General features: G+C 52.7%; 1 protein-coding gene across 1 annotated transcript in view; it reads right to left on the reverse strand.

The window, feature by feature from the left end:
- Window positions 1-3,138: 3,138 nt before the first annotated feature.
- Window positions 3,139-11,745, reverse strand: part of KIAA1024 (KIAA1024 ortholog) — a 40,168-nt gene continuing 31,561 nt past the window's right edge. The window contains exons 7-8 of the mRNA XM_014529201.1: window positions 8,123-8,273; window positions 3,139-3,144 (exon numbers count right to left, since the gene is read on the reverse strand). Of these exons, the coding sequence (XP_014384687.1) occupies window positions 3,139-3,144; window positions 8,123-8,273 (157 nt within the window). The remainder of the gene's footprint in view (window positions 3,145-8,122; window positions 8,274-11,745) is intronic.

Below are 11,745 nucleotides of genomic sequence, written 5' to 3' on the forward strand. Positions count from 1 at the left end.
GATTTTTTACAGAGAGGAAGGGAGAGGGATAGAGAGTTAGAAACATCAATCAGCTGCCTCCTGCACACTCCCTACTGGGTATGTGCCCGCAACCAAGGTACATGCCCTTGACCGGAATCGAACCTGGAACCCTTGAGTCTGCAGGCCGACGCTCTATCCATTGAGCCAAACCGGTTAGGGCAACCTCTGATTTTTAATAGTTTATTATTTGACTAGAGGCCCGGTGCATGAAATTCGTGCACGGGCAGGGTCCCTAGGCCTGGCTGATCAGGGCCGATCGGGGTCTTCCTCCCCGGCTGCTGGCCAGGGCCTTCCTTCATTCCACGCCGCCCCCTGGTGGTCAGCGCACGTCATAGCGAGCACCCCATCGGTTGAACTCCCGAGGGGACAATTTGCATATTAGCCTTTTATGATATAGGATAAATTCCTCACCTTGAAGCACTTCCTTTTATAGCCAGTGTGTCTGTCATCCTGAATATTCGTGCAAAATTGCTTCTGTTATGAAGTGGAAAAGCAAAACACAAAAACAGATGGCTAGACAGACACAAAAAACCTGACGCAGAGAGAACATCGACCGCAAGACAAATAGTCTAACACGGGAACAGGCATCGTGCGTGTACGAACCGTTTTATAGTTTTCTGAATCTTTCCATTTTCTGGGCATTTTCAAAAACCTTCTCCTCTGCACAATAAGGAAAAACTCGTTCGATTTAAGGCAGAAAATCCATCCTGAAATGGGATTTGCTTGTCTAATTTCTTCGGCTGTCAGTGATATTTACTGCCGTCGAGAGAGGTTCGGCCGTGGCTCTGAAACCACCCCCGGCTTTTTAATTTCCCCGGGATTCTGCTGACTGTCAGGTGGAGCTGTTAGCTCTCCAGCAGCTGCTCTTTATCTCCTCCCCGCACTGGGGATGGAGCCCGCCACCCCGGCGTGTGCCCTGACCGGGAATCGAACCGTGACCTCCTGGTTCCTAGGTCGACGTTCAACCACCGAGCCACACGGGCCAGGCACTGTCTCCATTCCTCACGCCCGGTAGCTCGCGGGAGTTCCCAGCCTCCCCTCCCGCTGCCCCTTTCCCGCGTCCCAGCTAAACAAGGAGATTATGAACCTTGTCTGTGTCTTTCCAGCACCTCCCTTTCCCCGTCTCACCAGGTGGCTGTGGCTTGCTTGTCTGACTGTCTGGGTGTTTGTGGTTTAGAATCAGGACAATGGGGAGAGAGACAGGCCCAGGAACAATGGGAGGAAAGGGGGAGAGAAAGGAGAGCCAGCCCTGGCCGGTGTGGCTCAGTGGATAGAGCATTGGCCTGTGGACTCAAGGGTCCCGGGTTTGATTCCGGTCAAGGGCACAGGCCCAGGTTGCAGGCTCGGTCCCCAGTGTGGGGCATGCAGGAGGCAGCCGGTCCATGATTCCCTCTCATCGTGATGTTTCTATCTCTGTCTTCCTCTCCCTTCCTCTCTGAAATCAATAAAAATATGTTTAAAAAAAGGAGGAGGAGGAGGAAGAGGAGGAGGAGGAGGAGGAGAGCTGCCCTGGTGGGGGGTGATTTGGGGCCTTCCGGATGGAAATGGAGAGTGAGGGCGGGACCAGGCCTGCAGTGGGCACATGGGGATCGGGAGGGGACAGGAGGGGGTTAAGGGCTGGACTGAGGAGCTGAGCTATGTTGACATTTCTCTCGAAGCCTGCATTGTATTGAGTTGCACGTGACTCCGCCTGCAGATGGCCTTATGCCGGCTCTTGGGATGTATTGGGGTAAAATATGCAAATACCTTTGCAACACAGAGGGGCTTAGCGGGCCCGCCGTACCCGCCGTGGGCTATTCTAATGGCCACAGTGACTGCTGGCCGCTGCCTCCCTCCCTGTGTCCCAGGCGGGACATGATGGACTTCCACAGCCGGGCACTTCTTGCCTCCATTTCTGCCCACGCCTCATGGGGGGTGACCCCTGCAAGGCCCAGCGCCAAAAATCGGGGGGCGTTGCTGCTCCGCGTTCCATTCAGGAACAGCTCAAAAAAGCAATTCCGTTTTCCTCATCTCCAGCATCATTTAAGGTCATTTAAGGTTGTTTAATGTCGTTTAAGGCCGCAGATCCCGGGGAAGCTGTCAGACACACCGGCCAGGAGGAGGGAGGAGACTCGCCCACGGGGGTTTCTGGGGCGCACACCCCACGGGTCCTGGTCTCCGCGTCCCCGGCAGGTGCATTTCCGAGGGTCCGGACCCCCACTTTTTATTTTTATTTTGTAAATTATTTTTAAAATTGATTTTAGAGAGAGAGGAAGGGAAAGGGAGAGAGAGAGAGAAACATCCATCAGCTGCCTCCTGCACGCCCCCTACTGGGGATCAAGCCCACAACCTGGGCATGTGCCCCAACTGGCCTCGGGGTCCGTGGGTCCATGCTTCAAGCCACTGAGCAACGCCAGCTGGGAGTAACCCCCTATTTTTAAAAGAGCTTTATTGTTGAAAGTATTACCTATGCCCCCCTCTTCCCCCACTGGCTCCCTCTAGCCTGGCCCTGTCCCTGGGCCTGGCCTTCACCACCCCATTGTCTGTGCTCGTGGGTGATGCATATATGCAAGCAAGATCTCTAGTTGAGCTCTGGCCGGTGTCGCTCAGTGGATAGAGCGCCGTCCTGCGGACTGAAGGGTCCCAGGTTCGATTCCGGTCAAGGGCACATGCCTGGGTTGCGGGCACATCCCCAGCAGGGGCGTGCAGGAGGCAGCTGATCCATGATTCTCTCTCATAATAGATGTTTCTCTCTCTCTCTCTTCCTTCCTCTCTGAAATCAATAAAAAATATATTTTTTAAATGGTTTTGTGTGTGTGTGTCTTTTTTGTTTGGTTTTGTGTTTTTACCATTCAAGATATTTTAAATAAATCTACCTCAGTCTCCAGGGCGATTTCTCTCTAATAAATTTATGTTTCCATTGTGGCATCATTAAAACAGGTTTTATGGCTGATCTCCCTGTAGGAACTGCTTTGAAGGGACATCGTAACTCAGACCTATAACTCTGGGAGCGTCGTCGCTGAAGACAACGCTGTCCTCAAAGGCCCTTTTTTTGTGTATTTATTCCGAACTCAGCTGTGGGGCCATTTCATTGCAGTTGTCCGCCTTCCCCCGTCCCTGATCACACTCCCGTTTCGCTTACACCTGCGAAAAGAGACCGTTTTATCGTCTCATGTCCCCTGTTTAGTATTCGGGAGCCATTTTAAAGTTTCTGAGCAGAAGGAGGAACACACAGACATTGCTATTGAGGGAAACCTCCCCGGGGGGTCTCAAGCCTGGCTGGGCATGGGGACGAGCCGCCGATGCTTTGAAAACGCCTGCCCAGGTCCCGTCCCAGAATCGCTGAGTCAGAGTCGCGGGGGTGGGCGATGCCCCGGGTGACCCCAACGTGCAGCCACTGACGTGAGCAAGCCATTTATTCCACAACCTGGCGAGGGGCCTCAGAGCTCTCCCAGGGGAGGGTCCGAAGCGCTGAGAGCCCAGTTGTAGCCACCGTGTCCTTACCCAATAGAAACTGCCCTTACCCCCGACCGGAATCGAACCCGGGACCCCTCAGTCCGCAGGCCGACGCTCTATCCACTGAGCCACACCGGCCAGGGCACACATGGACATTTTAATAGGCGTTTCTACTTTTACTTTTTTTTTTTAAATAATTTTTATTTCTTGAAGTATTACAAAGAGTATTACATATGTCTCCTTCACCCCCCGGCCTTGACATTCCCCCGGCCCCTACCCCCCAGTGTCTTGTGTCCATTGGTTATTCTTATATGCATGCATATAAGTCCTTCGGTTGTATGACAAAGAGTATTATATATGTCTTCTTTTTCCCCCCCTTGACATTCTCCCGGCCTCCCCTACCCCCTATTGTCTTGTGTCCATTGGTTATTCTTATATGCATGCATATAAGTCCTTCGGTTGATCTCTTAATCCTCCCCAGGCTTCCCACTGTAGTTTGACAGTCTGTTCAATGCTGCTCTGCCTCTGCATCTACCCCTGTTCATCAGTCTATACTGGTCCCCATTATCTGTCCCAACCTCACTGGAGCCGTCCCGACCTCACCGGGGCCGTTTCGTCCTCACCGGGGTCGTCCCGACCTCACTGGGGTCGTCCCGACCTCACTGGGGCCGTCTCGACCCTGCCGGTGCTGTACATCGCCAGGGCCGTCCCGACCTCACCGGGGCTGCTACTTTTACTTCTTTTCGACCTGCGTCGCTCAGTGGTTGAGCGTCAACCTAGGAACCAAGAGGTCACAGTTCGATTCCCGGTCATGGCACATGCCTGGGTTTTGTGTGGGACGTGCAGGAGGCAGCCGATCCATGGTTCTCTCTCCTCATTGATGTTTCTATCTCTCTCTCCCTCTCGCTTCCTCTCTGAAATCAATCTATATATATAAAAGCCTAAGAGACCGAACGACCGGTCGACTGGTCGCTATGACGCACACTGGCCACCAGGGGGCAGACGCTCAATGCAGGAGCTGCCCCTGGTGGTCAGTGCGCTCCCACAGCCAACCGCTCACGGTGTCCCACACTCCCCTCCCCCCCGCCGGCCAGCCCTATCAGCCCTGATTGCTGGCCAGGCCGAGGGATCCTACCCATGCACGAATTCGTGCACCGGGCCTCTAGTAAAAATATATTTTAAAAAATAACGTAAAGAACTTTGAGTAGATCCTTACACACAGTGACCTCCACATGAGTATGTTGGCTCCTTCATAACATAGCCCTCAAGCAGAGTGAGACGGGCCATTTGTCACAGGGCCATCCCAGACAGTGTATAAACCGTGTCCCATTTTAATGAGAATATGTTCATATTTCATATGCCTGGATGGAAATGAATGGACCACACGGCATCTGTATATTCTTATTGATTTCAGAGAGGAAGGGAGAAGGGGAGAGAGAGAGAGAGAGAGAGAGAGAGAGAGAGAGAGAGAAGCATTCATGATGAGAGAGAATCACGGATCGGCTGCCTCCTGCACGCCCCCTACTGGGGATGGAGCCCGCAACCCGGGCCTGTGCCGTGAGCGGGAACCGAACCCTGACCTCCTGGTTCCTAGGTCGACGCTCAGCCCCTGAGCCCCGCCGGCCGCACTACGTGTACTCTTGTTTTCAACATTTTGGAATTTTATGAGGATTTTCCCAAGTGGTTCCTATATCTCTGTTCAAATGTGACTTATTTTTATTTGCAACAAAGCAGCATCTGTTTGGTTCCCACTCTTTCTTTAAAGATGTAAACACCGAGAAAGCTTGTTCACGTGAGTTATTTGCCAGACACCACACTGAGTCCTCATCCATATTTTTAAAAACTAAGAGTCGGGCACCTCCCGGCTTAGGAAAGGACTTGTTACCTCCTCGGAGAGTCATTCGCTTCTATTACTGGGAAGTTTGCACAAAAAGGCGTTTACAATGTTATCAATTATCTATGTACTAGAGGCCCGGTGCACGAAATTCATGTGGGGGGGGGGGGTCCCCCAGCCCGGCCTGCCCCCTCTCCAATCTGGGACACCCCTCTCACAAGCCGGGACCACTGGCTCTTAACCGCTCGCCTGCCTACCTGCCTGATTGCCCCTAACCGCTTCTGCCTGCCTGCCTGATCACCTCCTAACTGCTCCCCTGCCAGCCTGATCGCCCCCAACTGCCCTCCCCTGCCAGCCTGATCGCTTCCAACTGCTCTCCCCTGCCGGCCTGATCGCCCACAACTGCCCTCCTCTTCCGCGACCTGCCTCCATGCGAGGTGGCGGAGCTGTGGGACCCCCAGGCCTCACCACACGGAGCAGCCGCTGGGCCCCACCTCTGCTGTGTATGCGGCCATCTTATGGCGGCCATCTTGTGACAACATTGCATGCGAGGGCATGAGGACCACCTAGGCTTTTATTAATATAGATATAAAAGCCTAAGCGACCATTACAACCGAACGACCAGAATGACCAGTCAACCAGTCGCTATGATGCGCACTGACCACCGGGCAGACACTCAATGCAGGAGCTGCCCCCTGGTGGTCAGTGCGCTCCCACAGCCAACCTCCCACAGCCCCTCCCCCGGGATGGCCAATCTTCCGCGGTCCATCCCCCCCTTCCCGCTGGCCCCCCAGTAGGCCCCAATCGGGGGTCCAGCCAGCCAACCTCCCGGGGTCCCTCCCCCCTGCCGGGCGGCCCCCCCATAGACCTCGATCACCGACCAGGCCGAGGGACCCCACCCATGCATGAATTTGTGCACTGGGCCTCTAGTCTATTAATAACCCCAATGATTCCGTTTGCCTGGAGGCACCTTGTTTAATCAGATACAGTTTAAGAATCTGTTGGGGGAAAAAATCAACATATTGCAATTGCCTTCCATTCTTGCGGGAATACTCTTTTTCGATAGAGTGCCTTGGAAATATTTCCATCAAAGCCTTGGCCCTGCACGTGTGGTTTATTAAATAAGGGTGAGATATCTGCCCCGTAACCTAGCATTTGGCAGTCAGTCCTCCCTGGAGAAGCAATCACTCAAAGCATTCTTACTCTCTCTTAAGATAAACATCCTGATGCATTTCCAATTCAATCAGACATGCTAATGAGCAGCTAAAGGACTGTTACAAATCTACAAAAAATGATGGCACCCATCTCGCAGGATAAGTAATAAAAGCACTCAAGCCAGGGTTCAAGTGATGCGGGACTGATGTCATTAATTTGCCCGTTTGATAATGTTCCAGAAACAAGATCATAAATCACGGAATCTGTAAATGGGGGCGTGTGCGCAGATCAAATATTGGTTTTCTGCTTTGGGGTTTAATTAAATAAGAGCCAAATCTAAGGAGGAGAAATAACTCCGCTAATTTAATGTGACAGCATGATCCGACTTTCCTTACACGTTAGATGAGAGAGAGAGAGAGAGAGAGAGAGAGAGAACAACACGGCCCTAAGACTGATCAGCCTGGAAGGTACATTAAGTTTTTGGTTTTTGGGTTTATTTTTGCTGACGGTAGGTGAAAAGTAGTAAACATTTTTTATGTTGAAACTAGAGGCCCGGTGCACAAAATTTGTGAACTCCGGGCGGGGGGGTGGTCCCCTCAGCCTGGCCTGCACCCTCTCAAAGTTTGGGAGCCCACAGGGGATGTCCGACTGCTGGCTTAGGCCTGCTCCCCGTAACCCAGCAGTCGGACATCCTTAGCGCTGCCACAGAGGTGGGAGAGGCTCCCACTACCGCCAGCCGTGAGCCTGGCTTCTGGCTGAGCGGTGCTCCCCCTGTGGGAGCACACTGACCACCAGGGGGCAGCTCCTGCATTGAGCGCCTGCCCCCTGGTGGTCAGTACATGTCATAGCGACCGGTCGTTCTGCTGTTCGGTCAATTTGCATATTAGCCTTTTATTCTATAGGATATTATGTGAGGCTCAACTGGTGAGGCTCAGTGGTTGAACGTCGACCTATGAACCAGGAGGTCACGGTTCGATTCCCAGTCAGGGCACATGCCCGGGTGGTGGGCTCCATCCCCAGTGTGGGGCGTGCAGGAGGCAGCCGGTCCATGATTCTCTCTCATCATGGATGTTTCTCTTTCTCTCTCTCTCTCTCTCCCTTCCTCTCTGAAGTCAATAAAAATATATTTAAAAAATAAATAAAAGGGCCTGCAGAGGAGAGTGATATTTCTGTGTGCACCGGCCCAGACAATGCCACTGGAAGCCCGGACGTGGGCAGGGCCTTGGTTCTGAGTCTGAAGGACGAGGACCCGCAGAAGCAGGAAAGGCAGGGACCTGTCGCGTGCCCGCCTGGCCCAGGCGATGTCCGGACGCCCTCTGTCAGCTGTCTGTGCTATAGAAATAGGACAGTGATGGCAAACCTTTTGAGCTCGGCGTGTCAGCATTTTGAAAAACCCTAACTGAACTCTGGTTCCGTGTCACATACAGACATTTTTTGATCTTTGCAACCACAGTCAAACAAAGACTTACATTTTTGATATTTATTTTATATATTTAAATGCCACTTAACAAAGAAAAATCAACCAAAAAAATGAGTTCGCGTGTCACCTCTGACACGCGTGTCATAGGTTCGCCATCACTGAAATAGGAGCTTGGCGGGAGGAGGGAATCTTCAGGAACAATTAACAGAACCACTGACAGCACCTGACGCGAGTGAAGACTCTGAATTCCCTCTCACGCCCTGGAGTCCAGACAGCGACTGGCTGGCCGGCGAGGACGGCGCGGGCTTCCTCTCGTCGTTCCGCCGTCTGGCTGCTCTGCTGTCCTCCGTGCGGGGCTGGTCCCCGCGCAGCAGCGCCCAGATGGTCCCGCAGCTCCAGGCCTCACGGCTGCGTGCAGGGTGGGAGGACACATGAAGGAGAGGGACCATCTGCCTCTACCCCGTGTTGCAAAACAAAACCCAGCCGAGCGAGGGAGATTGGGAAATCTCGCTGGCTTTTCCCCACGATTTGTGGGTGGGGAATCCCGTCTCCCAGAGAGAGAAGCACCGAGGAGCTTGCTCAGCGAGAGAGGCATAGGCCGAGGGGGCGGGACAGGAAGTTCCTGGTAAAGGGGGGGCCCCCCATCTGACAGGGGCCACGAGTTTGTTCCTAGTCCTGCTCCGACCACAGAGCACTTGTTCACCCCACTGATGACCAGGTTTGTGTTTTTGAAGCTGTGTCCTATTTCTTTTTTTGAAAAAATGTTTTTATTGCACGGCTGGTGTGGCTCAGCAGTTGAGGGTCGACCTAGGAACCAGGAGGTCAGGGTTTGATTCCCGGTCAGGGCACATGCCCGGGTTGCGGGCTCGATCCCCAGTGTGGGGCGTGCAGGAGGCAGCCGATCCATGGTTCTCTCTCATCATGGATGCTTCTCTCTCTCTCTCTCCCTCTCCCTCTCCCTTCCTCTCTGAAATCAATTCAACTATCTATAATAATAAAAGTGTAATATGGTAATTAGACCAGATGGCCGAACAACAGAACGACCGTCCAGATGACCTTCCGGACGAAGCTGGGGCAGCCGCGAGGGCTGAGGCCGCCGGAGCTGCGAAGGCCTACTCTTGCATGAATTTCGTGCACAGGGCTTCTAGTATTTAAACAAAAAATAAACAAACAAACAAACAAGCATGAATGATGTAAAGGAATTGGTTCGAGAATTCCACCCACCGTCACGGATTTTATTTCAACAGTTCACACAATTCCCGCCCACATGTCGACATGTCCTCTAGCCTCCAGAGACGTTGCAGCCGACCGACGATGGCTTTGTGCGTCACCAGCAGTGCCGCCTTCTTTGGCCAGAGATTCGCCTTGGTTATGGCAGCAACTCCGTGCCTGCGCCTGGGAGAGAGGCTGAGAGGATGGACTCCAGGGCGTGCGGCCTGGGGCATCACCCAGACAGGGCGCCTGCCCGCTGCTCAGCCACGGAGCTGGTGCCTGCAGGCGCGGAGTGGGACACAGCACAGGCGGCCTCCTCAGGGCCCGGAGGGGACAGATAGTCCGGGTTATGGGGTGCAAAGAGTGTTGTGTTGGGAGGCTTAGTGTCGGGCACAGCTGGTCCCCGAGGGCTGAGGCATGTGTAGAGGCTGCAGGCACTGCTGAGGTTGAAGCAGGCGGGCCTTGGGTCTGCGTGGCCCGCAGACACTCTGTTTGGCTTACTTGCTGGCCCGTCTGTACTTTCATGTCATTGCAGTGTCTTAGGGGCAGGTACCTGTTTCAGCCCAGCTCCTGAGCTCGGAACGCCCGCATAGGGTGTCCAGGTGGCTGGACCCTGAGGAGTGTGGGTTTTTTGTTTTCTTTTTTTAATATTTTTTTATTGATGTCAGAGAGGAAGGGAGAGGGAGAGAGAGAGAGAGAAACATCCATGATGAGAGAGAATCATGGATCGGCTGCCTCCTGCACTCCCCACACTGGGGATCGAGCTGCAGCCCAGGGCCTGTGCCCTGATCAGGAATCTAACTGTGACCTCCTGGTTCATGGGTTGACGCTCAACCACCGAGCCACACTGGCCGGGCTTTTTTGTGTTTTGTTGTTGTTGTTCTTAATCCTCACCCCAGGATATGTTCCAATTGATTTTTAGAGAGAGTGGAAGGGAGGGGAGAGACACAGAGAGAGAAATATCGATGTGAGAGAGACACATCGATGGGTTGCCTCCCACATGCACCCCGACCAGGGCCGGGGGTCAAGCCTGCAACCCAGATACGTGCCCCTGACTGGAATCAAACCCGGGACCCTTAGGTCCACGGGCTGATGCTCTATCCACTGAGGCAAACTGGCCAGGACAGAGTGTGGGTTTTCAGCCCTTCGCTCAGCAGTCCCGGTCTTCGTCCATTATTTCAACATTCTTTGGTTTTCTCACATTTACTTAAAACAAAAACGTTCCTTTAAGCCATACCTCACAGCCGCTGGCATGTAAAGTTTCCTCACTCAGCAATAAGGATTGCACAGTGTCCCCTACAACTTCTTTTTGCTTAGTCATATGCCTCCAAACTTTCAGATATATAGGCTTCAAAAATAATTTAAATGTAGTATTTGTTCTTTACTCCTCTATTACATTACTAGAGGCCCGGTGCACAAAATTCATGCACTGGGGTGGGGGGGACCTCAGCCCGGATTGCTAGAAGATGCAGGCCAGGCCGAGGGACCCCAACAGAGCACGATTGGGGCTGGGGAGGGACGCAGGAGGTTGGCCAGCCGGGGAGGGACCGCAGGAGGGCTCCAGGGTGTGTCTGGCTCATCTTGCTCAGTCCCGATCGACCAGACCCCAGCATCAAGCTAACCTACCGGGTGGAGCGTCTGCCTCCTGGTGGTCAGTGCATGTCATAGCGACTGATCGACTGGTCAACTGTCTGCCCCCTGGTGGTCAGTGCACATCATCGCAAGTGGTTGAGCAGCCTCAGCATATCATTAGCATATTACGCTTTGATTGGTTGAATGGCCAACAGGACGACCGGACACTTAGCATATTAGGCTTTTATGATATAGGACGGCCAGAGAGCATCCCGGATGTCGTGTTAATTGTTTGGAATGTATTGTGACTCTCCAGGCAGCCTAACACACACCACCTACAAAATCCCTGCGGTTCACAAGGTTTCCCACCTGCTGTCGGACAGGAAGTTCTCTCCTGCTTTTATGACTTTTTAGTCTTCTCCTCACCTTATTCACATTCTGTATCTCAGCTTATTTTTTACGCGTCGAACCATCTGTTCCCGATAAAGAGAAGGTATACGCTCCTGGTGGGAATTGCTGATTGATCTTTATTTCTCCTCATCTTTCTGCGAGAGCTGGCATTGCTCTGCATATTTCTCGGATATGTTGTCGGATACGTATCTCTCCTCCATCTATTTTTTCCTGTTATCGGCGCATAATACGGAGCATGGCCTCTTATCATGTGGAGACTCTACATTCTGTTTTGGCTGATATTACACTTGCTGTCTCATCTTCGCTGGTATATCTCCCCCCAACCCCCACCCCCTTTTGTTAAAAATGAGTGTCTTGGAGGCAGCTTGCTGCAGAGGGGGGTTAGGTGTTATGTCCCGACCGATTCCTTTCTGAAATTCAGGGTCACAGCTGTCTCTTTGGGTCAGTTTATTCCATTCACCCTTGTAATTAACGTAACATCAGACATTTTTCTGCCCTCCTATTTCTTCTATTTCTATTTATGTCTGTATATATTTATTTATTTTAAATATATATATTTATTGATTTCAGAGAGGAAGGGAGAGGGAGAGAGAGATAGAAACATCCATGATGAGAGAGAATCATGGATCGGCTGCCTCCTGCACGCCCCACACTGGGGATCGAGCCCGCAACCCGGGCACGTGCC

The sequence above is a fragment of the Myotis brandtii genome, unplaced genomic scaffold (assembly GCF_000412655.1).
Source record: "Myotis brandtii unplaced genomic scaffold, ASM41265v1 scaffold1166, whole genome shotgun sequence".
Lineage (NCBI taxonomy): Eukaryota > Metazoa > Chordata > Mammalia > Chiroptera > Vespertilionidae > Myotis > Myotis brandtii.